This window comes from Elaeis guineensis, chromosome 5, assembly GCF_000442705.2.
Source record: "Elaeis guineensis isolate ETL-2024a chromosome 5, EG11, whole genome shotgun sequence".
NCBI lineage: Eukaryota > Viridiplantae > Streptophyta > Magnoliopsida > Arecales > Arecaceae > Elaeis > Elaeis guineensis.
In genome coordinates, this window is record NC_025997.2 from 14,727,837 (window position 1) to 14,751,428 (window position 23,592).

General features: G+C 36.5%; 2 protein-coding genes across 3 annotated transcripts; one reads left to right on the plus strand and one right to left on the minus strand.

Annotated features, from left to right (window-relative positions):
- Positions 1–1,569: 1,569 nt before the first annotated feature.
- On the minus strand, positions 1,570–6,555 carry LOC109505336 (uncharacterized). The gene is given in 4 exon segments (XM_073257599.1): positions 1,570–1,830; positions 1,833–1,908; positions 6,065–6,136; positions 6,252–6,555. Coding segments are annotated over 4 exon segments (390 nt in total). The 5' UTR covers positions 6,405–6,555; the 3' UTR covers positions 1,570–1,741.
- Positions 6,556–7,940: 1,385 nt separating this feature from the next.
- On the plus strand, positions 7,941–13,667 carry LOC105044965 (nitrogen regulatory protein P-II homolog). Of its 2 annotated transcripts, XM_010923085.4 has the most exons (9): positions 7,941–8,186; positions 8,296–8,341; positions 8,515–8,542; positions 8,664–8,751; positions 10,550–10,617; positions 11,226–11,295; positions 12,941–12,976; positions 13,203–13,267; positions 13,365–13,667. In XM_010923085.4, the coding sequence occupies exons 1-9, from the start codon at positions 7,994–7,996 to the stop codon at positions 13,392–13,394; spliced, it is 624 nt and encodes a 207-aa protein (XP_010921387.1). In that variant the 5' UTR covers positions 7,941–7,993; the 3' UTR covers positions 13,395–13,667. The 2 variants fall into 2 exon arrangements, with proteins under 2 accessions (XP_010921387.1, XP_010921388.1); XM_010923086.3 differs by lacking the exon at positions 13,203–13,267.
- Positions 13,668–23,592: the final 9,925 nt, after the last annotated feature.

A 23,592-nucleotide genomic window follows, 5' to 3' on the forward strand; every position in this document is an offset into this window, starting at 1 on the left:
ACAAGATCCACTCATTCATGAGTTGAGCTCTAAATGATGTCTGATGAGTTTAACTTGTTTAGTGAAGAAAGCAGCTTGATTCAGAGTGTTAGCAACGCAATTGTTCATGAACTGCTTGGCTTGCAGCCCCTAAACTTAAAGACTTGGAAAAGACAATGTTAATCTAGTTTACGCCTGTACTTGGCCAGAGGAAGGGCAGTAGGGGAGGTGGTCTTCATTATTGATGCACATATGTGTTGATATATGTGTACTCAGAGAAATAATATAGATTACAGATAAATAAACTAAAAACTAAAAGAGCATTTGTGATGTTCCCACCACGATAAAGAAGCTTTCTAAGCAAAGGCCTGCAATCTGTCAATCTGGGATATCCAAAGCTTGCATTGCTCTCCTCCATCATTGATTGTTATTGCATTCCCCTTGAACTGCCTGTATGGAAAGATTATTTGGATGGCCTTTTTAGATGTTATTCCTTAGAAGGAGGGTAATGAGTCCATCATTTGCAATTATTCCAAGATACTGTGGTGGAAGATCAACTGTAATTTACTTAAAAGAGATGCCTGGTCCTTTCTCTAGAGCTTCTATAGTAGCACCTGTTGTGGGGGGAGGACATCTTTATCTCAAATCGGTTGTGAGTCAACGTGTGAGTCAAGGAGTATGATTTATATAGATTTGAACCTTCTCTCCCATGTGAGATATTTTTTAAAAGACAAAACTGTGAGACTCCAAACGAACATAGACCTACTAAATCCAAAAATGATCAGAGCCAAAACGGACAATACCTCACGTATGCATATACGAAGATATAAGCCAACCATCCGAACCATTCGATCTTTTAACCCATGACCCAACAGCACCCATTATGACATTTTTTTTCCCATCCTCCCTCTTCTTTTAGCGCCCAATGCGGTCCCTCTGACAAGATTAGTTGTTTGCAGGTGGAACTAAAGATGAGAAATTATAACCTACACCTTATGCACCATACCAATCCTTTGTATCCTTCCCATAGGCCCTATTCATCGTTTTGGTAATTTTGGCTCATAGAAGGACACAAGCTGCTTGTGTAGTACATAATCATATTGGTACATATGGTATCGGATATAATTTGCCACCAAGAGGGGAGAGGAGTTATCTATTTGCGGGCTCATGCCAAGTTTGTTAAGATACTGTGCCCATCCACTTGTGAGAACAAGAAGATATAGGGGCAGAAAGTTAAAAGAGAATGTCGATGAAAATGACACCTCGAAAAGTGCCGTTGGTGAAAATTTTTCTCTAAGTTAATCAAAAAATTATCCATCATTTCTTATTGATTATAAATGTTATTTCTGTATAAATTATTTGTAGTCAATTCAAGAAACAGATCACTGACAATATGCTTCCATGGTGGTGCTCGTTTGCTATTGTTATTAACACAATAGCATACGAGCTATTCTGTTAACAACCATAGCAAGCAGCTCGCAGCCTACTTAACAAAAGAACAGACACAGAACTGGTTTTAGAAATCAAATAGTATTTTGGGCTAATACTTTCAGCTAAACACAGCATTTTCACTATGCAAAGCATCCTAAATTATAGGCTAAGGCACCAATGGATATTTTTATATTTGTCTGTCAATGTAAAAAGTACTTTGAATACAAACAATTATTTAGTGTCGAACTTATGGTGACTAATAGAGCTTTTGAACAACAGGCTCGATGCCCATTTTCATGAGAGCCATTGAACTGAGGAAGCAGAATCAACTTTATGCTTGATCAAGTAGACTACAGTTGAATTGTTCATTCACCAGTTCCAATTTCTCTGCCCTTGTGACAACATCGAGTGAGAGAGGGCAAAACTCCGAGATGGCCCATAGAAATGTGGAAAGGAGTTGGATTCGTCAACCGCTTCATAAATTAAGCCTTCCCCAAGCTGTAAATTTATTTAGAATGTGATAAGCGCCTATAAACATTACATTCATAGATATGAGGATGAGCGAATAAATTGTACAATGCTGAAGCACTTCAATTAAGAACAATAAAATCTTGCCGGTCAATTTAGAGTGTATTTCATTGCTGGTTATCTGCTAGTTACGAGCGGTTATCCATTTGACCAACTAAACACATGCCAAAAAGCATTCATTAAGTTTATTTGGCCAACATCTGCAAAAGCAATTTAACCTGGTTAACTTTATTTCATGGGGGAAGGTGAAATAAAGTTAAATCACTGGAGCTTTATCTTCTCTCTCTTAATTTTTCCACAACTTATCCCATTAACCCTAGAAATATCAACCAAATAGTGGATAATTTTAACTGGTGGTTAGCTGATTTGGGGGTGATTGCTAATGGTTAAATCTATCAATCACTTGGATATCCATTCGGCATCCAAATGCAGCCTTAGCTAGCAAACAATATATTACAAGACTGCAGGCCTATCTGATTTAGTCTCTAATCATCAGTCTTGGCATCGATTACTGGTTTCTTGCTCAAAGAAGGATGTGAAACAAGGAAGGAGCTGCCAGCAGCAGATGTATGAACATGGAAACTACATACATTCAATGAATTTAACAGGACAAAGGGATAGAAATAGCTATTGAAATTTTTTGTCAAAGAAACCATCATTTTCTAAGCTCATTACCCTTGGGAATGTGATGGCATATAGTGTCTCTATGAGGATCTTAGCAGGGTTGAAGATTTATATATAGGAAAATCATTAAGTGCCAGGTGTTTCTTGTAGTAAGACATTTAATATGTACTTCAATTTTCAATCAGTAATTTATAGCATTCACTAAGAACAGAAAAAATCTGATGACGAAAATAATCTACTTTTCTTTCAGTACCATGCCACCTCCTAGGTGATCAGAGATGTTATCGGGTAGTAGGTACAACACACAGGATCAGAAATTACATGCATATCTCTAGCACAAATAGCAAACTATGACACATCAATGAACAAATTAGATGCGTTCAGGAAATGCCATTAATTATAGACAGAATTTTTTATTACTTTAATGCATGCAAAACTAACTGGGAAACCAACATGTAATCATCAACCCTTCTAATGCCAATGTCCAGCTGAGAACGAAACCACAACTGCTCTATGATAACTCCTTGTATGAAGCATGCTCTATCGTTAATGCTCTTTCCATGGAAACAATATAACTTCACTTTCTCCTTGAAACCCTTATCAATCATCAAAATCAAAGGTTTCCATGTCTTAACTCTTGATACCCTTTCTCATTAAATCTCTTTCCATGCTTGGTGTACAAACTGGAATATTTCCAAGAAGATATTCCATAACAAGGCACAAAATAAAGTATGTTACTGGGCATGGTGATGAGCAGATGGGATATCTCAAATAGTGATCTCACAGTAGCATAACAAATCAATGCAGAAACACTATCTTCAATGCTCTGACTAGTCTACCATCTATTTTAAGGTGATGTTACAATTGTATTTTAAGTGGTGCACACAGCCATCTCTATCACGTGGAGCAAGAAAATCAAACTTGAATATAAATTCTCCTTGCAGAAACACTAAATTGGGTGCTGTGACTAGTCTACCAACAAAATAACTAACTAAAGAACTCCTGTTAGGCATCTCAATCTGCCATGCAGCTTAGGGTGATAGCTACTATTGAATGGAATCAACTTTGCAACTTCATAGACACCCATTACAAAGTATATCGAGTGGAGCAAGAAGCATAAGCAAATTTAGGATCATGTTTCACAAATTGGTTATTAAATTTCCATGTAACTAAAAATACATATTTTAAGAATATCATCAATAATCAAAACATCCAAAGCTTTGTCCTTAACTGACACAAGATGGACCACTATGAAAAACTAAACAGCAAATAAATAACAAACAAAATATGAGTTTGTTCCATTAAGTCCACAAAAGATTCAATGTAAAGCATGGGCATGACAAAGATCCTACAAGGTATCCATGTTAAACCACTTATGCAGGGTCTGTCCCTTTCCACTTCGAAAGTAGCACTCCTCTATAGAATTCCTAGTATCCATAATGTGATATGAATATCAAAAATATTGGTCTAATTCTATTCTAATAACGTAGCTCTAATTTGGTTCTTTGTATTATAATCTTTGCCTCGGAGACGAATGCAGTAGCAGAGTTGTCTATACTTGTCTTGCTTGTCAAGGATTTTCCCATATCTCAAGCAAGGTCATCCCCCCTAGTTGTGTGAACTTAAATTGTGAAACCGACAAGGTAGGGCCCTCTTCCTGCAATCATGTTCTAGGTTTCACTTAAAGATCCTCTATTTTTCAAAATTGACTTAAATAATTTTATGATGGCATTGAAAGTATCCAAAATTTAACAGATGATAATGCAATCCATACAGCCAACATATACCAGCGAGCTAAGTCATAGTAGTATGGTCAATGTGAAGTCACCTGACCTGCACAAAACCTTCTTCACCATCACAAGATATGATAGCTAGAGCCCCTATTCATATGAATGCCATGATCTTGGCAGTGAATTCTCCTAATAATGCAACCTATAAGCTAACAGAACCTGCCATTTGGAGAACTATGAATGTGCAATCCATACAGCACATCCAGCATCTAGTCTTTTGCAAATAGAACTATTGTACAATTTTGTTGTAACAATCTAGAGCAACATTTTTAGGTATTGAAATGCTCATCCAATATGCAAGCTTCTCCTAATAATGCAACCTATAAGCTAACAGAACCTGCCATTTGGAGAACTATGAATGTGCAATCTATACAGCACATCCAGCATCTAGTCTTTTGCAAATTGAACTATTGTACAATTTTGTTGTAACAATCTAGAGCAACATTTTTAGGTATTGAAATTCTTATCCAATATGCAAGCTTCTCCTAATAATGCAACCTATAAGCTAACAGAACCTGCCATTTGGAGAACTATGAATGTGCAATCTATACAGCACATCCAGCATCTAGTCTTTTGCAAATTGAACTATTGTACAATTTTGTTGTAACAATCTAGAGCAACATTTTTAGGTATTGAAATGCTCATCCAATATGCAAGCGCTCAGATGTTTGCTAAGTATTCAACGTTATGAATAGCACATCTTTTTCTAGTCACAGAGATACATTAACAATCAAAAGCAGATTCCCTTGCTGGCCTTTCCTTTCCATTTCATCTTAGAGAGAGAGAGAGAGAGAGAGAGAGAGAGAGAGAGAGATTATCCTTAAGACTACCAATGTCCGGTGAGTTGTTGAACTAATACCGCAATCTTCCTACTCTTCACCTTTGAAAGTATTTGATATTTAGTTGTGTGCTAATAATGTTTGTGACGGAAACCATGATAGTAGTGAAGTTATACGATAAGCAGGGTGAGACTATCACTCTAGTAACGTTCCAAGTACGGTTATTATGCATTTATTTTGGATCTACCTAAATGAATGTATTCTGATCCCCATCCCTGTCCATTAACATTCCACCCCTAAGAAATAAGCTGTTCCTTAATCATCTTTATTTTTTCCAGTTCCACATCCTTCGTGGAAACCATGAAACCTACCGAAGGCCCATATCATCAAAGTAAACTGCAAAATACGAAACTAGAGAAGCAACAAAGGTACTCATACCAAAACCATCACCAATATTAAGTGCTGCATGATATACCAAACGGTAACCAGTTGTACAACCAACTTGATCTTCCAGTCCTTTATTCATCCCCTAGTTGAATTCCAGTTTATTAATACCCACGAAGCTCAGTTTTCAAATACAAAAACGACACTTAAACCATGTCTAGTATTTAGTACAAATGTCGAACAGCATATCTGCACCCATTTATTATTTTATCTTGTCAACAGCACAGTTATTCATGCACATTTCTCATGGCCTATCTTTGTCTGACATTGGGAACATATATCGGATTTTCTACTTACATTACTAAAAAAATGATTCCCTGTCATCTTTCTTTCTCTTCCGTTCGAGTCTTATCAGATTTCAAACTATGAAGGACAGGATCCAACTATCCCATTAGAGAAAATCCTGAATGAACCTTAACAAGATAAGATTTAGATAGCAAAATCCTAACTCCCAGGTAAATGAGTTATTTGGTACATGAAAAAAATTACCTTCGCCGCATCGACTTGGAGCAAGTAAAGATCCTTCCTTCCTTGATAAAAGTTGTTCAGAACCATCTTTACCTGCAGAAAGATGGCAACTTTGCATCACCTGGTGGCTTAAAAAGCAAAACCAAAGAACCGATCGATTTTGATCAAATTTTCTCGAGGGTTTTGATGGGATTTGGGTTTCTGGTACCTGGCGAAGGTCGCTGAGGTGAATGCAACCAGTCCTGCGGTCGAGATCTCCGCCAAGCGTCGAGCCGGTCTTCTGGAGCTCCTCCCATTCCTCGGCCGTGCTCACCCTGTACACGAATTCTTCTTTTGCGACTCCCGTCGTCGTCTCGGCCATCTTTGTGGGGAGAGTGTCGGAGCCGCCAAGTCGCCAACCCACCAGGGAACCGTCCCTGAGACCTATTAAAATCGGCAGAACTGCCGGCTTAAGCGTTTACCTGAGACCGGGCTTCCCTTCCCACTCTGCTAATCCAAGTGGTCAATATATGGGTAGGACGATCATGGTATGGTCAGTTTTGAGTTCTCTCCCAACTTATTTTTTGACAAATACGGTTGCGTAAATTTTTTTATCTTAAAAAATTCGAGCAGTAGTTTCGAAATTTTTTTTTTTTTGAGACTTTAGTCACGACCCACATGAGATTTACTTTCTGATCTCAAAGATGATTTACCAGCTCATGATAGGACCGTTCATAATTTGATTTAAAAAAAAAAAATCAATCTAAATCGAATCAAAAAATTAAATCGAAATCAAGATACGATTTGATTTGATTTTTAATTTTTATTAAAAAAATTTTAATTTCCGATTCGATTAAAAATTAAAAAAATTAAAAATTAAAATAAAAATCAAAATTATAATTTAAATTTATATTATTTATTATATTAAAAATTTATTGATTATGTGGATAAATGATTAGATATTTAGATTTAATTTATTATTATAATTTACTGTGATGTTTGATTGCTTGTTTGTTTGTATTGTAGGTGATATGATTTTTGATATGTTATATTTTATTTATTATCGATTTATTATTTATTATTTATCAATATATTATTATTTATTAATTATTAATTTTTAATATTTTTATTTATTTTATTTTTTATTAATTTTAAAATATAAAAATAAATAAATAAATAAATATTTTTATTTGGAATCAAAAAAATATCAAAAAAATTAAAATTTTTAAGAATAAGAAGTCAAAATTTAAATTTTAGTTTAAATTTTTTTTAAATATAAAATTTTTAAAACTTTTAGAACGAATAAATTGATTTTAAAATTTATTAAAAATTATTTTATAATTTATTAATATTCAAAAATCAAATATCGTTAAATTTGATTTTAAAAAAAATATATTTTATATAACCTCTATATAAATACTAGTTTTCTGATTTAAAAAATTTTCAGAATCCATAACGGCAGATAGTCATAAATTGTGTCCAACTGACTTCAACAAATTTTGATAAGATAGTTTATAATTCAAAATGATTTATAATTTAAAATATAATTTAAATAAATTATAAATTATTTTGAATTAAATTTATCTTGTCAAAATTTGTTGAAGCTAGTTGGACACAATTTATGACTATCTGCTGTTATGGATTTTGAAATTTTTTAAGTAACACCTATACGAAAGGTTATATAAAATATATATTTTTTTGAAACCAAAATTGATGGTAGTTGATCTTTGGATATCTGAGTCACAAAATAAATTTTAATAAATTTTAAAATTATTTAATTTATTCATTCTGAAAAAAAAAAAATAAATTAAAAAAAATTAAACAAAAATCTAAATTTTAATTTTTTATTTTTAAAAATTTAATTTTTTTAATTTTTTATTAATTTTAAATAAAAAATATTTATTTATTTCCAGAGTCCGGTTCCATTCCAAGACGTCAGGGGAGACACAGGGCGCGGGTGAGCTCGAAGGCATGGCAACGGCCCTCTCCACGGCCCGGCCGAGAGCTATCAACCCCTTCCATCCCCCTCTCACGGAGCCCCTTCTACCCTTTCCCAGCCCCAAGCGTCCCTTCCCCACATCGAGAGCTTCGCACGCGAGCGGAAGGCTTCGAGGCGGAGGGAATCCCCCTCTCGTTCCGGTGATCAGAGCTCAGAACACCCCAGGTACGCCTCAGGATCGGTTCTTCTTTGTAAAAATCGCACCTTGACCTTGGTTTTGATCGATTTGAGCCGAACTTTAGATCGATACTTCTTTTATTCTTGTTCGGTGTAGATTACATTCCGGATTCGAAGTTCTACAAAGTAGAAGCGATTCTGAGGTGCGTTTTTCTTGCCTATCTTGTGATTTTCTTGGTTTCCGTCTGGTTAAATTCTTCACATGTATTCAAAAAAAAAAATCCAATCCTGAGGATAGACTGAGTGGAATTTAATGGTTTTTCCTCTTAATTTCCCTTAAAAATTGCTCTTTGCGCTGGTGAATTTGGAAGTGAAGGCCATGGCGAGTCCCGCATGTTTCATCGGTGAGATGGAAATAGTACTTATGTTTGATTCTGGGACTTGCATGCTTGGATTTGTGGTTTTGTGGGAGGTTGGTGTTAGCTTTATTTGATGAATTAGTGACATTATTGTGTGGACAATTAGGGCTTGCTGAAAATGGGTATTCGTGGGGTGACGGTTTCTGATGTTCGAGGCTTTGGGGCGCAGGGCGGCTCGACTGAGAGGCATGGTGGTAAGATCTCACTTATAATTGCCATAATTCATGTTGTTGTTGAACTCAATTGATTGCATTCTATTGCGACAGAGTGTTTTGATGACAGGCACACTCTTGGTTTGTCTTATTGGTTTAGACAAGTTGATCTAGTTATATTTCTGCATGGCTGCCATTTTTTGTCACCAAATTGTGTGAACATGTACAACATTTATGTGGTATGATTCACTAAACATGCTCGTTTTCTTATTGACAATCCTATCATCCAGTCACCTGATCATTTTGTTATATGTCCAAAACAGTTCGACAAGAGGGATTAAATCATTAAGTCTACATATAGAAAACACCATATATACATCATCTGACTAGGATGCGTCATACATGACATGAGTGATGGCCAAAATCTTCTTCCCTTATATATGGTGCAACACAGAGCAAAACTTGCTTTAAACATCAGTATGAGAGGAACAAATCCCACAAGGAAGATTCCATTTTTTTCCATCAACCTATCTTCATATTCTGTTGAATTTATCTTCTTTATCTTTCTTTTCATCTCTCCCTTTCCTTTTGGGGTAATAAGCAGCAACCTGGAACATTATTGATGGATTACTGAAGAAAGAACTCCATGTTCTCTGTCACTATTATCCACCAGCAAGATCCAAGTATATTCCAAGTAACAATTGTTAATGTTCAAAGATTGTGGACTGACCCTAGGCTGAAATCGATAGGCAGAAGGCAATAAACTTCTCGATGGTCAGGTTTCCTTGTAAAATGAAAAACATGGGTCAGCCTTGTCTAAATTGTGCCTGTGCATGAAAAATTCCACTAATTATTTGGGTTATCTCCTAAACTCCAGATACCTTTGCCGGACATTTGATATGAGAATTACCAATGATAGCTTGATAAATGATTTTGGTAACTCTACCCTTTTGGTCCTGGCTATCAGAATCTTCATCTTTTGAATCTTAGAAGTTGATCAGCAAACAGCACTTCATTTTTTTTAACTAATAAAGTTTCGGTTGGTCCACACTTGCTTCATTAAAGCCACTGGCTATGCCTCAGAAGAACATACTCTGGGATAAGTGTATCGAAATCTTCAGTCTATAGTTTGCAGCAGCTTTATGCTACCTCAGGAATCAGGATCATAAAATACCTAGTTGTCCTGACAGAAGATTGTTGAACATATGATTATTAACCAGAAGATTGTTGTACTGACAGAATCAAATTTTTCCTCTTTCGCACCTGTTTATGTGAATTGTTAGTAGATATCTTTATATGCAACAACATGCTAATATTTTCCAAAAAGGGAGCCAGAATGAACCTAGAAGAAATAAGTTCTAAAATGTAATTTTCGCAAACCTTATTGCAATGCTAATTTCTTACAGCTAGTTGAGGAATATTGTATATTATATATTAGATCTAATGAGCAAAATCTCCTATTGATTTGGTTCCAAATTAATCCAGAACAGTCTGACAGTAAGACTGTACTTTATACTTAGCCATCCTCTTTCTTTAAGTCTCAGCACTTTCTCCTTGTTAAGTACATATCTGTGCTGTCAAAGCATATAAACATATCATTACTCCAGTTCAACCGTGAAAGCAAAAAATCAATAGATATGTCTAGACGGCTTGTTTGTTCATTATAAAGCATTATCCATGTAGTGAAGGAAGGTTAATTAGTAATTACAGAAACACATGCAGAAAACATATCAACATGGTCTTCCAGATTGGTAAGGAGTATACATAAGTTTTCCATTCCATTGTTGACCATAGTTTGCTGGTTACTAATACCTGATGTTTATTCTTTGTAAAATTGCAGGATCTGAATTTTCAGAAGACAAATTTGTAACTAAAGTTAAAATGGAGATAGTGGTATGCAAGGACCAGGTATAACCTCTCTCTCTCATGTACAGGTTTGACAAAGGAAAGAAACAAATTTGCAATTATTTATTGAAAACAATCAATGCTTAACAAAGGCATCAAATACCTCATTTGGTACATCTTCCAATTATTTGCAGAGGTTGTTATTTATTACTACTTTTTCAAAGCAACATATGCCATGTGTCGGAAAAGGAAAAGAGGCGGAAGCATTGAGACCTTTCAAGTATATGTTTTAATTTATCTAAGCCTCCATTTAACAAATGAAGATGGTGGATTTAAATGACCAGACCATCCATGTGCTGGTAGTAATATTCAAATTAATCAACCATGATTTCAATTAGAAATATCAGCATGCTGATCTCTATAATACCAAAATTCTAAATAAAAGATATGGTAATATGAATTAGATAGAGGGAATTTCTGTTATCCATACTATCTGCTGATTTTATCTGCTGGTGGATGAAAATTTCTTTCACTTTTTTGAAGTTAGATTTTTTTTTGCCCCCCTAATATTGTATGTGTTCTACTTTGTCTGTGTTCTGCTTTTTTGTCATTTCTATTTTATGTCCTTCATCTAATTACCAATGATACTTTTGCACATGATTCTCACTTAGGTTGAAGCTGTAATTGAGAAAATAATTGAGGAAGCAAGAACTGGAGAAATTGGTGATGGAAAGATTTTCTGTAAGAACTTTGTTTCTTGGATGTTCTTTTGTTGAAATGAAGTTTTGGCTCTAAATGTTTATATTATAGAGATAATCCAACAAAAATGTGGAAAAGCCTACTACATTTTTTTAATTTGTCATATATGTTGTTTAGTTTTGTTGTCATCCACAATTGCGGAGTGCTGAATTTTCTATCATTTAGTTGTCCCTCAGTTATCTCTGTTGTGTTCGGGAATTTTTAAGTTAGTTTGAATGTTCTACACTACAGTGTTTATGATTATGTTTATGTTACATGCACATACGATTTGAACACAAGCGGTGAGAAGTGCAAATTTGGTGCTATTTTGGCATTTAGATAAATAATTCAACTGTATTCTATCTTTGCTTATGAGGGATTTTTCTAAATTTAGCTATCATTATTAGTTTGCCAGTTGTCCACTTTCTTTTTGTTCAATTGGTATTTACTAGTTCTACTATTATTTTTAAAATCTAAGGAGTCAGATTGGCAACTCTTTCCATTATTTATGTTTTCTATGTTGAGAGTGCCAATCATCTGTTTTTGGGATGCTCTTTTGTCAAGGGGTCATGGCTTCATCTCAAGCATATGTTCAAGGTGAAGGGATCGCTGGGTTCTCTCAAATCATTATGGATGAAGTGGTGAGAGAAGAAAATTAAGAAATGGGACCTGTCATTTTGCTTTTTCTGTTCTCTGCTATTGGGGGGAGAGTAATGCCTATTATTCACAAACAAAATCTTCTCGCTCAGCAGTCCTAAATAACATCTACTTCTTTGTCTCATCATGGTTGGGGGATGACAGTTGGGGGATGACATGGATGCTTTGTAGGGTCAGTAGATTTATATAGATTTGGCTGCAAACTGTAGTTCCCTGGATTCTGATGGCATAAGCTATCCTGTTACAATAGTTTCTACTGTCTCCTTTAGTGTCTGAATTTCTACATTGAATTGGGTTTTTTTTTTCCAACTTATAGATCGTAGTGCTCTTGTTTTTTTGGGGCCTGGTTTTGGGCACTCTTATGGCTCCCGACTCTTTCTGCACTTCACCTGTCTTGTTGAGTGCCTGGGTTTGTTTAAGCTGCTAATAAAAATGAACTATGGACACTCCATCCTCTTTTTTTTTTTCCTTTTTCTTTTTTAGAAAATGTTGAGTGACATGCAAAAATGGGCTCCTGTTTCCTTTTTTTGGTTTTGGAGTCCATCCGGTGCATGACTTTCTTCAATTTGCTTTTGTAACTTTGCTAAGTACTGTGGATTTTTGTTAGGAGAAAACAATCTAACCCTACCCATCTTGATTTTTCTTTTTAAAGTTGTTCAACCTTTATCCACCTGTTATTACTATTTGTTGATCCTGTTCTGAATGCTCACAGTCCATGTGAATGGTCTTTGCCCCTTCATTGTTCATCTCCATGAAATAATTATGAAAAATGCTGTAACCGATTAATTTTTGTTAGCCTTTGATTATGATAATTTTTTGTTATTTCTGCCTAATGAATGTTCTTATTCTTTACTATCCTGAAATGGTAAAGAGATATCATGACATCTAGTCTTATAAATTGTAATATTGATATTTATCTCACGTGTTAAATTGCATGCATTGAATTTGCTGGCTCTGGTATGGATCACTGATGAGGTTTTACTTTTTGCAGTGGTGCCTGTTTCGGATGTTATAAGAGTTCGCACAGGTAAGGGCGATGTTTTTTTTTTATCTTATCTGGGAAAAAAGTGTTGCACTTTTTTTATGGGGTATTCTTGTTACATATAATTGATATTGGTCCTTTTCTATCCTTTGCCTGCACTAAACTAGATATGATATTATGGTAATGCGAAAGGTTGTTGTGGGATCTTATTTCACTTTCTTTTGTATTTGTTTGTTTTGCTATTTTTGTAAATGATGTATTCATTTTCAAGATGCTAGAAAAAAGCTTATCCTGTGGTCCCATCTAACATCAGTGTTGATAGAATCTAGCTCATGGGTGGTCTTCTGCACTTTGTTTCTATTCAATATTGTACTGAATTCTTAGAATTGATTTGCCCATCTTATTTGCTTACCCCCAACCCCTCGATCCTCAGGCGAGCGTGGAGAGAAGGCTGAGAGGATGACTGGTGGACTGGCTGATATGATTTCTGCAGCATCTAGTTAAGTAGACATTTGCTTGTTGTACAATCAGATTTGTTCTGCATTATGTATCCCAAAATATACTTCTGTCATAGCTTGTAATTTTATACCATGCAGCAACTTGTATGCATAACAAAATAAACTATGCAACCTGTTGGTAGATTGCTGTCTCTACACCTACCACGTGCATACACAGTTGCAGACAGAGAAACACCCTGATATTCTAATTAATAATAGTTTTATGAATCTTGATGTAATGTGTGGATGCCACATTACTTTGCTGAAGTACCTGAACAAACAGAACTTATGAAACTGAATGCTAATCTTGCAATTCAACAAGAATTTGTCTCTTGAAGATCCTTGATTGACCAAAAACTAGTCCGTCTTCAATATGCTAAATTTGAGATGTTTACCAGAAGCAAAAATATTCATGATTGATGAAGGAAGAGAGCATAAGGAAGGAGTTGTGAACATGATTGAATGCAAAGTACACCTATCCATTGGATTAGGAAAGGATGCGCTTCCATCAAAACAAAAAAAAAAGAAAGAAAGAAAATTATTAAAAAAAAAGAAGAGAGAGAGAGAAGGGTACACAAAGTTGTAAAACAGAATCTAGGAATGGATTTCAAAAAATTAGATTTTGTGTTCCTTTGAGCATGTATTTGGACAAGGTAACCAGGATGTTGATTGGGATACTCCTTTTATGGTTCACAAGCTGCTGCCATGAAATTAATTTTCTGCATGTGCTCCATGCAAATCAACACCGATACACTCAAACTCATTTTGGGTAACCTAGCAACTGTTAGAAACTTACAGTTAGTGGTGTAAACAAGCTGAACATGAGTGAGCTCAACCTAGCTTGTTCCATGCTCAAAATTCTCTAGGCCAATCTCGAGCTCAGCTCGAGTTCAAATCAAGCTTAAAAGACCCAAGCCAAGAATTGTCTCTAGGCTAACCTTGAGCTTGGTTGAGTGCTTAGAAGACCCAAGTCAAGTTCTGCTTGCATATAAATGAGCCAGTTCAAGCTCAGCTCAATGTGATTCAAAGTACAAACTGCGCAAAGCTTAAGGTCATTCAGTGTGAATTTTAGCTTGCTCAATAGGAGGTTCAACATGATCATGTGATGGTTTATATCTAAATATCTCAATTCTAGCCTTGAAGATAATCAAGGTCTAGAGGCTGTAGTATTGCTTGAGCTGGTCAGGTTGGATGTCCAGAGAGGAGATTGGGGATGGACATTAGGTTGCTCAGGCCTCGGACAATTGAAGAACTTGAGATCGAAGATGGTAGAATCTTGGAGGTTTGGAGCTGGCAGAGGCGGTGAAGGCTGTAAAACTCCAAACCTTAGAAATGAGCTGCACAGATTCGATGTCCTGAGTTCGCCAGATTGGATGGCTGTGGGGTAGATTGTGGTGGAAAATATTAGAGTCCGGATGTGGAAAAGATCATGCCTCATTTTGAACTGCGAGACTAGTCTCAGATTTGTCCCGGCTGCTAGATCTTCATCTAATGGTTAGAATGTTGTTACTAAGCATAAAACAATCGAACTATTAGATCAAAGGCTAATAACTAGTACTTTATTTATAAGATCATATCTATATCTATACCTATATTTAAATTGACATTATTGAGCTAGTGGAAAATGCACAAGCCAAGCTCAGCTCAGGTTCAGTTCCTTTATTTTTCGAGTTCAAAAATAAATAAACAACCTCATGTTCAACTTATTTGCTAATGAGTGAGTTTGATTTCAAGATGAATCTCTAGTCAAACACAACATACTCGAAAACAGCTCACTCATTCCACAGCCTAACTTAACAGTGGCAGCTCTACATATTCTAAAATAAATGAAAGAAGAAACAGAAAGCTGCTCACAAAGATTTGCATGCTCTTCTGTTGGATTTTTTGCGCACCAACCCTGTTCATCTTTTGGGACTAAAACAGAAAAGAGGGGAGGTTGTTGCAGAAAGTTCATAACGTCTAGTTGGTGTGGTCACCAGCTATGCATCATGATATTGACTCCCAAAAGGACCAGAAGCTTCTCTCTTTCCACATATCTTTTCTGCCCAAACGATGGTAGTAAAAGCAAAGCTTGCTCCTGTATCTGTGTTCCTATTCTCCCATCCATTTTGCGTGCCAGCTACTTCAAGAAGCACCTTTATGCGCAAAAGAATAGCTCTAAACTGTCCACCCAAAAAGAAAGGAAGAGGAAACAATTGTTTGTAGCAAAGTAAATTCATATTTGATTTTAATTTCAAATGTTTGGACTTCCAAACTAATCTTGGTTTGGTTATTGAGAATTGTGTTTAGCTATAGCAGTCTCCCATCTGACTTATTCAATGATGAAGGGAACCAAAATCTGAGTCTAGGACTCAAATTTAGTCTATGGCTAAGGTTTCTTGGAGATCCAAATTATCTTGGACAAAAGTTGTTTCTGTGGTGGATCCATGCATGCCATTCGGTTATCATTTCAATTGATATCGTACCAGTTGATACCGTACTGTATCGGTACCAAACCGATATATGGTCTCGTACCGTATTGATACTCTATATATTTTGCTATCTCATACTATACCGCATATTAACATAGTAAGATAATGATATTGTTGTGGGGTTCGGTATCGAGATGGCAAATCTTACCGCGAAGAGTCTATGATCCATAGTTTCTTCTGATAGGTTTATCTCGATAAGCTCATTCACGAACAATTGCTTTTGATGTGATTGAAAGAGAAACATTTTGAGAATTAAAATACATGTATCATCTGGCCAAGAATATGAGATCAAAGTAGTTAGACAATGATCACATGGTAGGTAGACACTTTTGTGATATGTTAGTATTCAATATCGTTACAGATATGTTTACTGTGACCATGCAGCAGAATATATGTGCATATGGGCAGTAGAAGACAATCTATTAAAGATATTGTGTGACAGGAAACTGTGCAAGTGCATCTGACTTCTGTTGCCTTATACCTCTCAAACTGCCCTTTTGGAGATTCTCCTTGGTGATCACTTTCTAGCAATCACAGTCATGATCAACTCAACCCCCTCCACCTTTATAGCAATAAGTGTCATGATCAACCCAGCTGTGATCAAACATTTCATGGGTGTGAAAGAGGCTAGTATTCACTAGAAAGGAATTGCCTTTGATGGAGTGGCAATTGGTCTTGGCCGCTAAAGACAGAATGATATTTTACCTCTAGCTTAAATTGAATTTCTTTAAATAACTAGAGCCAGGGGCTTGCATGCATAAGCTCTTTGTTGTTTTCTCTTTTCTAAGAACAAGCCTCTTCATTATTTTTCTTCATCCACTGTTGAACAAACAAAATCTCTATCACTCGTCGAAGTCCTTCTCTGAGAATTTCTTAATGAAACAGGAATTACATGCAGTGCGAAGAATATCATGTTTTAGAAAATCTAGTCTTTCCTCTAATTAAACTTCTGTATTTTTATAGGTACTCTGTTCATTTCTTTTTCTAAATTATCTCGCCTTGAATGTTTTTGATAAGCTTCAATGGAAACAGAAATTATTGGAGAATTTACGGCATATATAAGAGGGTATAGTGGTTGGTAAACAAGTGTACATATTCTTGTTTAATCTGTCCTTTCAGAGAGATATGTGCATATATTCCGGTGAAAGATTGTAAGGATCATGAGGACATAGAATATGTGTTTCTTAGAGGAGCAGTATTTGATGTTTGGGTTGGGCAAGATCATGAGATGACTTTTTAGGCATCTATATTCTAACACTCATTTAAAAAAAAAAATAAAAAAAAAATCTCTGAAAAATGGGAAAGTTCAGTTTTTTTATTTTGGGGAGAAAAAAGAAAAATTAAGTTATTAAGGGTGGTTTTGAGTACTTGTGAAGAAAGTGACATTGGCACAAATTCTGAATAATGGACCTCTTCTAGCTACCTAGATGAAACATGGTGGCCTGTCTCTGATTGGATTCATTACAAGTCCCCTCATGGTATGAAATGCAACCAACAAAAGTTATTCATCCGGCTTGATGTGATCTTGTCCCCAATCCTCAACATTTCTATAGCGACTAAGTGATCATGATCGCAATAGATTTTATCGCGATGAAAGAATATTGAAATCAAGGACCTTTCATGAGAATGGTAGCACCCGGTCTATGATAGACATAGAATATGTTAACATCAAGTGGTTGCCTTGTCTTAAATAAAATAAAAGTTGATTTCAATTTGTCTAACACAAGCTTTAAAACAGATGAATTAGGTGGCTCATATGTTGCGCATATATTGTCACAACATCGATTGGGACAGCGCATATATTTACGTAGGATTTATCAAATATCAGCTACAATAGTTTAGCTGATATGCTAGCAAACATGGAATGTTGACATGTTTGTTCCCCTCCAAAAACATTCACTGCTAAGCTTTTCAGTGAAACTAGTTCTTTTATTGTAGCTGGACATTATCAACTGGAAGAACGCTTCTAGAGGAGATATTAAGTACCGTATTCGGTAAAGAATAGCTAGAATAAATGCAAGCTAGTTGCTACATGAGATATGAACAAAGGCCATATAACAAAGGACATTCTGAGGGCAAGATACATAGATGACAACCCTCTCCTTGTCATTTAACACGCCTTTACCTATTTCATGCATCAATGGTGCAATATAATTGTTCAGTTTGTTGCGGACAAGAAATCGAAAAATATAGCAAACTTTATGCGAGAATGTTATTGTAGCTTGCCACTTTGTAGCGAAATAGAGTGGGATGCTAAAAAGCATCTAAGAGATTGTTAGTGCCAATTGCCAAAGCATGCATGATATGCCAAAATATTGCAGCAAGACGATGTGACAGGGATATATGCTAGCCATTACATGGTATCTTTGCTAGTGTTCGATCCGGTAAAAATTTGCAGAGAATAGTAGAAATTTAATGGAATGATGACGATGATTTGCATTTTCCAATGAGATGTGGTGCTTTTCTAATTGCAAGTTAGTAATGTCTTGGACTTTATAAGTGGTGCGTCATCGGAATTTAGCCCAAATTTACTCGCACCGAAAATAGTAAGTAACTTATAGTATTAACTAGAACATTAGAATTTAGGTTAACATATTGCTTGTAATGCTATTTGAAGCACATCCACATTGTGGATTGTTACGATTCAAAACCTTCCTAGTCTAGAATTGGATTACTCAAGTCTGTGGATAAGTGTTATACCACAATAATTTCTTTTAACCAAGGAACCAAACCATCTCAAATTACAATGTAGATACACACATAAAGCATATTGTGGACAACCCTTTTTTTTTTTTTTTGGAATGCGGCATATATTGGGCTACCACATGATCACATCGAGCAAAATCACTTCCTCAACCTAAGTTTGGATTCTCTATAGTATATATTTTATACCATAAAAAGCTGTATAATCTTGCCACTACAACAAAACAGGTTATTAGCGATGAAAAATTTTCGTCGCTAATAATCAATTTTCGTCGCTAATAGTTATTAGCGACGAAATATTTGTTGCTAATTTTTCATTACAAATAATTGTATCGTTGATAATATTTTACGATAAAATTTTTTTTATCGTTAATAATGAATATTTACGATAAATAATTTTCATCGTTAATAAAACAATGACGAAAAATTTTAATCATAAAAAAATATATTTGCGATAAATTATAACGTCGTTAATAAATAAAAAATTAATAGTGATAAAAACTATTTCGTCGCTATTAATTTAATTAAAATATTTTTTGAAATAAAATTTTTAAAGACTTCTGCGACGAAAAATTTCTGTCGCAAAAATTTTTTTGCAATGAAAATATTTCATCATTATTAATTTAATAATTTTTTTAAAAAAAATAAAATTAAATAATATTAGCGATAAAATATTACATCATAAATAAAATAATTTTTAATAAAAATTTTTATCGTTAATAATTATTTACGATGAATAATTATTCGTCGCTATTAATTATATGTAAAATTTTAATATCTTTATATTTATTAAAAAATTAAATTGTGTTACTAAAATATTTTTGACGATCAATCTTTCATTGAAAATAATTTCATCGCTAATAATTTAATCATATTTTTTTAAAAATAATTTATGAATATATATTTTTAATTTATATGTATAATATTTTTGATAAATTAAAAATTAAAAATAAAAATAAAAAATTTATACAATAAAAAATTTATATAAAAATTTATTTTATTATATTAAATTAAAATTATAAAGATTTGAAATAAAAAAAAAGTATACGAGAAGCCATCAAATATCGGCATTTGGAGAACGAGCTGGGAAAGGAGAGCGCTCGACGGAGCTCGGACCGACGATAGAGCTCGAATCGACCTGCTGGTGCCTCATCAGTTGTATCGTCTGCTCCATCTGCGTCATCCGCTCCATCATCTGGATCTGAAAGTGCTGATACTCATCGATGCGTGCAGCTAACTCCTGAGCTCGTTGCTCAGTCTGCTGTCGATCTTCGATAACCTGCCTCTGCATCTCCGTCAGCCAAACCTCACACGCAGAATGGATGTCAGTCCTAGATGAGCATGAGGATGAGGGAGCAGTGATCCCATACCTTAGATCCCTAACATAACAGGATCTCGTACTGATCACCCAATTGCAGATCTCATCATCTGTGGGTGCGGTCGAGCCCTCAGAGATAGGTTGGGATCTCATGTCTATCATACGGTCCTGAAAATTAAAGTTATAGTTATTTTAATTTTGTAATAAAATCAAACTATGAGTAAAAAATAATTGAAAAAAGTTACAAAAATCTCCCGGCTCCCTGTCGTCCACTCCCCTGATCGTCGCTGGTGGGTCCGCTGGTAGATATCAATCCTATCAGGAAGCTCGCCACTTTCAGCATCTCTCTGCAATTTAAGAATTAATTAAAAAAATTTAAATAACTAGATAATTATATGCTAATTAAAAATTAAAAATTATCTACCATCTGCTCCATGTGACGAGCGAACGATCTCGAAACTCCATAATACGGTACAGTCTGTCTCGTCCGATTTGCGACGTTCTGGACACATCATTTCTATACAGTTACCAGTCAAATTAGTAGATAATAAATTTAATTTAAGAATAAATGATTCAGTCATTAAACTCTAAAAAAAAAGAAGTTTAGATGTATAACCTGATATGCCGGATCCTCGTAATGTCGGTATATGACAATCTAATCATCCATAGTGATGCTGTCATAAGGCTGCTACTACGCTACCTCCTCCCCATGATCCTGCACCATATGGTACAATACTGATGCATGTGATGGCGATAATTCTTGAAATGCAATGATAAATGAGTGTCCACGGCTTGCCTCACACGATCCTCCTCAAAATAAATGATGTCGAATATACCTTGTCAATAACAAATATTAGAAAAATACTATAAAAATTAAATATTCATAATATAATTTATTTGACCTGTAAGTGGGTATAGATTACCTCTCTTGAGCCGGTAGAACGTGACACCAATCGAAGAGCATCATGGGGCATAACTGCGGCATATGATGCCCAGCTCAGTCTGTCATGGCTCGCACCATCCCCTAATGGGCTGGTGTAGCCGGCTGATATTTCAATACGGAGATGCTGTCTCAGATGCTCGCGTCTCCAATGCTCTAGAGTGAAGTTCTTTGATGGACCTCGCTCTCACCTCACTACCGATGAAGACTGGTCTGAAACAATAATAAATAAATCATTAGTCTGATCCAAATAAAAGAATCAAATTTTATTATATAAAAAATATAATAATACTACTCAGATCTGTCTCACTCGGACCTGCCTCACTGGGACCTGCCTCACTAGGATCTGCCAGTGCAGGACCCTCTGACAATGGAGCCGGTGCGGCAACGGAGATTAGTGAAAGTGCCTCAACCTCCGAGGTAGACTGTGAATGCAAACGTCGTCGTCTGTCTCCTAGTGCTATATCTGCAATAATTGACATATAAATAAATATAATATTAAATAATAATAAAAAAAATAAATAATATTCTAATGAATACAATTATATCGCATATCATTATTGCAAGAGAAGATTGAATGAAGAATATAGATCTACTCATCAATATTCGTATCTTCCTTGATATGTAGATCCTCCTTCGAATCACAATAATCAATATATGTGTTATCTTCTATCTCATCTGTTGGTGGATGTCTAACCAGGACATCACCTTTCAGGACCTTTTCAGTACCATGCGATGCAGCAAGAAAGAAATAAAATAAAAAATAATCAAAATATATGGATCAACCAAAAAAAGGCTCACCTCCATGGGGCATGCAAACTTCATTATGAAAAAAAAAATTTATAAGAGGAGATCTCACCCTCAACTTTCATACATGAAAGTTCTCCCTTATAAAAGCTCTCTCTCCTGAAAGATCCCCTAAACCCCTGAAGCGACTGTTGCTCGCTGTGTAGGAGCCTCCAGCTCCTCAGCGTCGCAGGTTCTCTCTCTTCATGGGTCTCTGGTCTTCGTACGAAGCCCATTCGCATCCCACATCCAAGCACGGGTCCTCTCCCATGAAAAAATAAAGCCACAGCACCACACACGGCCATGTTCCCTGTATACAGGTCTTTATAGGCCTTAAACCTTAATTAGATAAAGATTAGGACTCCTAATCAAAGCTTAAAACCTCTCCGGCTATTGGATCGTCACTGCAATCAACCCATGCCCTCCGATCGTGAGTTGATCCATGGAATAGTACTGTGGACCGTACGAAATGCATGAAAAATGGGTCTACAGTCCACGCGCTCAGCCGTGGACCATCCGGTCCACCGTGGACCACCCGATCCACCATGGATCGGAGAAAATGGGCTCCAGCAGCACGCATGGGCTTGGATCGGCCCGTGCGCCGAGCCTGGGACGAGCCCGCCTGCTGGGTCGCGCCCTGCACGCCCAGCCGTGCGTTGGCCGCGCCTGGGCCGTGCCCGCCGTGCGCAGCCGCACCGTCGTTGCTCCGCTGGCCCACCGTCAGCCACCGGCCATCCTCCATCGCCTCTGGTTCCGTGCCGTCTTCAAAAGTACGTATCTCCTCCATCCAAGCTCCGTTTGGGATGATCTTGATCTCATTGGACTTCATTTTTCATCGCGGACCTCGCTGTGGGCTCAATATGGATCGAATATTGAGACATCAAATCCTAACAATCTCCACCTCGACTTGATATTCGACTTCCTCCTAACTCCGAAGCTTTTGGATCTCCTTGCCCCCATATCCTGAGGCAATTGTCTGCTGATCATGGATGGGCAAACATGAGAATTGAGCTAGGCCGCTCGATCCCATCTCCATCATATGCTGTGCTCCTCCTGATCTGAGACTTGCTCGGGGCATTATTCTGCAGCAATAAGAATCTCACCTTGCGACGTCACCTCTCGTCCTCCCAAGTCTCCTATCTCGTGCTCGATCCACCTCCACCTGGAGCTCCACCTTGCTATAGGCTTCACCTGGCTCCTGAAGCTTCACTTCGCATTGGGTTCTCTGTCAGGTAATAATGTCCTCTACTCCCTTTCTTTCCCTCCAGCACAATCCTATCGTCGCATAGCACCTTCAGAATTCCTCCACCGGCTACCGTCCTGTAGCTTCTCGAATCCAGTCTGCTCAGTGAGATAAGATTTCATCTGAAATCGAGTATGTATCGGATCTCTCTCAATCTTCTCATTGTACCATCATGTATCCTCCAGCTGACCATCCCGATGTCTCTGATCACACAGCTCGATCCATCCGGCAGATAAACAGTACCCTCACTGTTCTCCAGAGAGTCAAATTGCTCCTCTCTACAACATACATGATGGGTGCATGCAGAATCTAATATCCACTGCTGAAAAGAAGTAGATATCTCATCAGATATCTCCAGGAGATCTCCCTCTGAATCACTGCTGGCCGTCGCCACAGCAGCCATCGTTTGATTTTTAAGCTGAAGGCAATCTCTGGCTAAATGCCCAACTCCTTATACCGATAACACCTGATCTTGCTCAAGTCCCTCCTGGACTTGGACCGTCCTCGTCGTGATCTCCTGTCGCTCTATCTACCGTCTCCTGCTTCTCCAGAAGCCAACAAAGCTGAGCTACCGCCACTTGAGCTCGAAATCGGGTTCTTCCTTCTGAGAATCTCATTCTGGAGTATCGCCGTGGTGACCTCGTCCATCTTGATAGTGCTCTTTCCCACTAGAAGAGTAGTCACCAAGGACTCGTACGAAGGA

Excerpts from the sequence above, each read along its gene's own strand:
- LOC105044965 (XM_010923085.4), top strand. The coding sequence starts at position 7,994 with ATGGCAACGGCCCTCTCCACGGCCCGGCCGAGAGCTATCAACCCCTTC. Across the intron at positions 8,752-10,549 it reads CTCGACTGAGAGGCATGGTG|GATCTGAATTTTCAGAAGAC; the intron begins GTAAGATCTCAC and ends GTAAAATTGCAG. Across the intron at positions 10,618-11,225 it reads TAGTGGTATGCAAGGACCAG|GTTGAAGCTGTAATTGAGAA; the intron begins GTATAACCTCTC and ends ATTCTCACTTAG.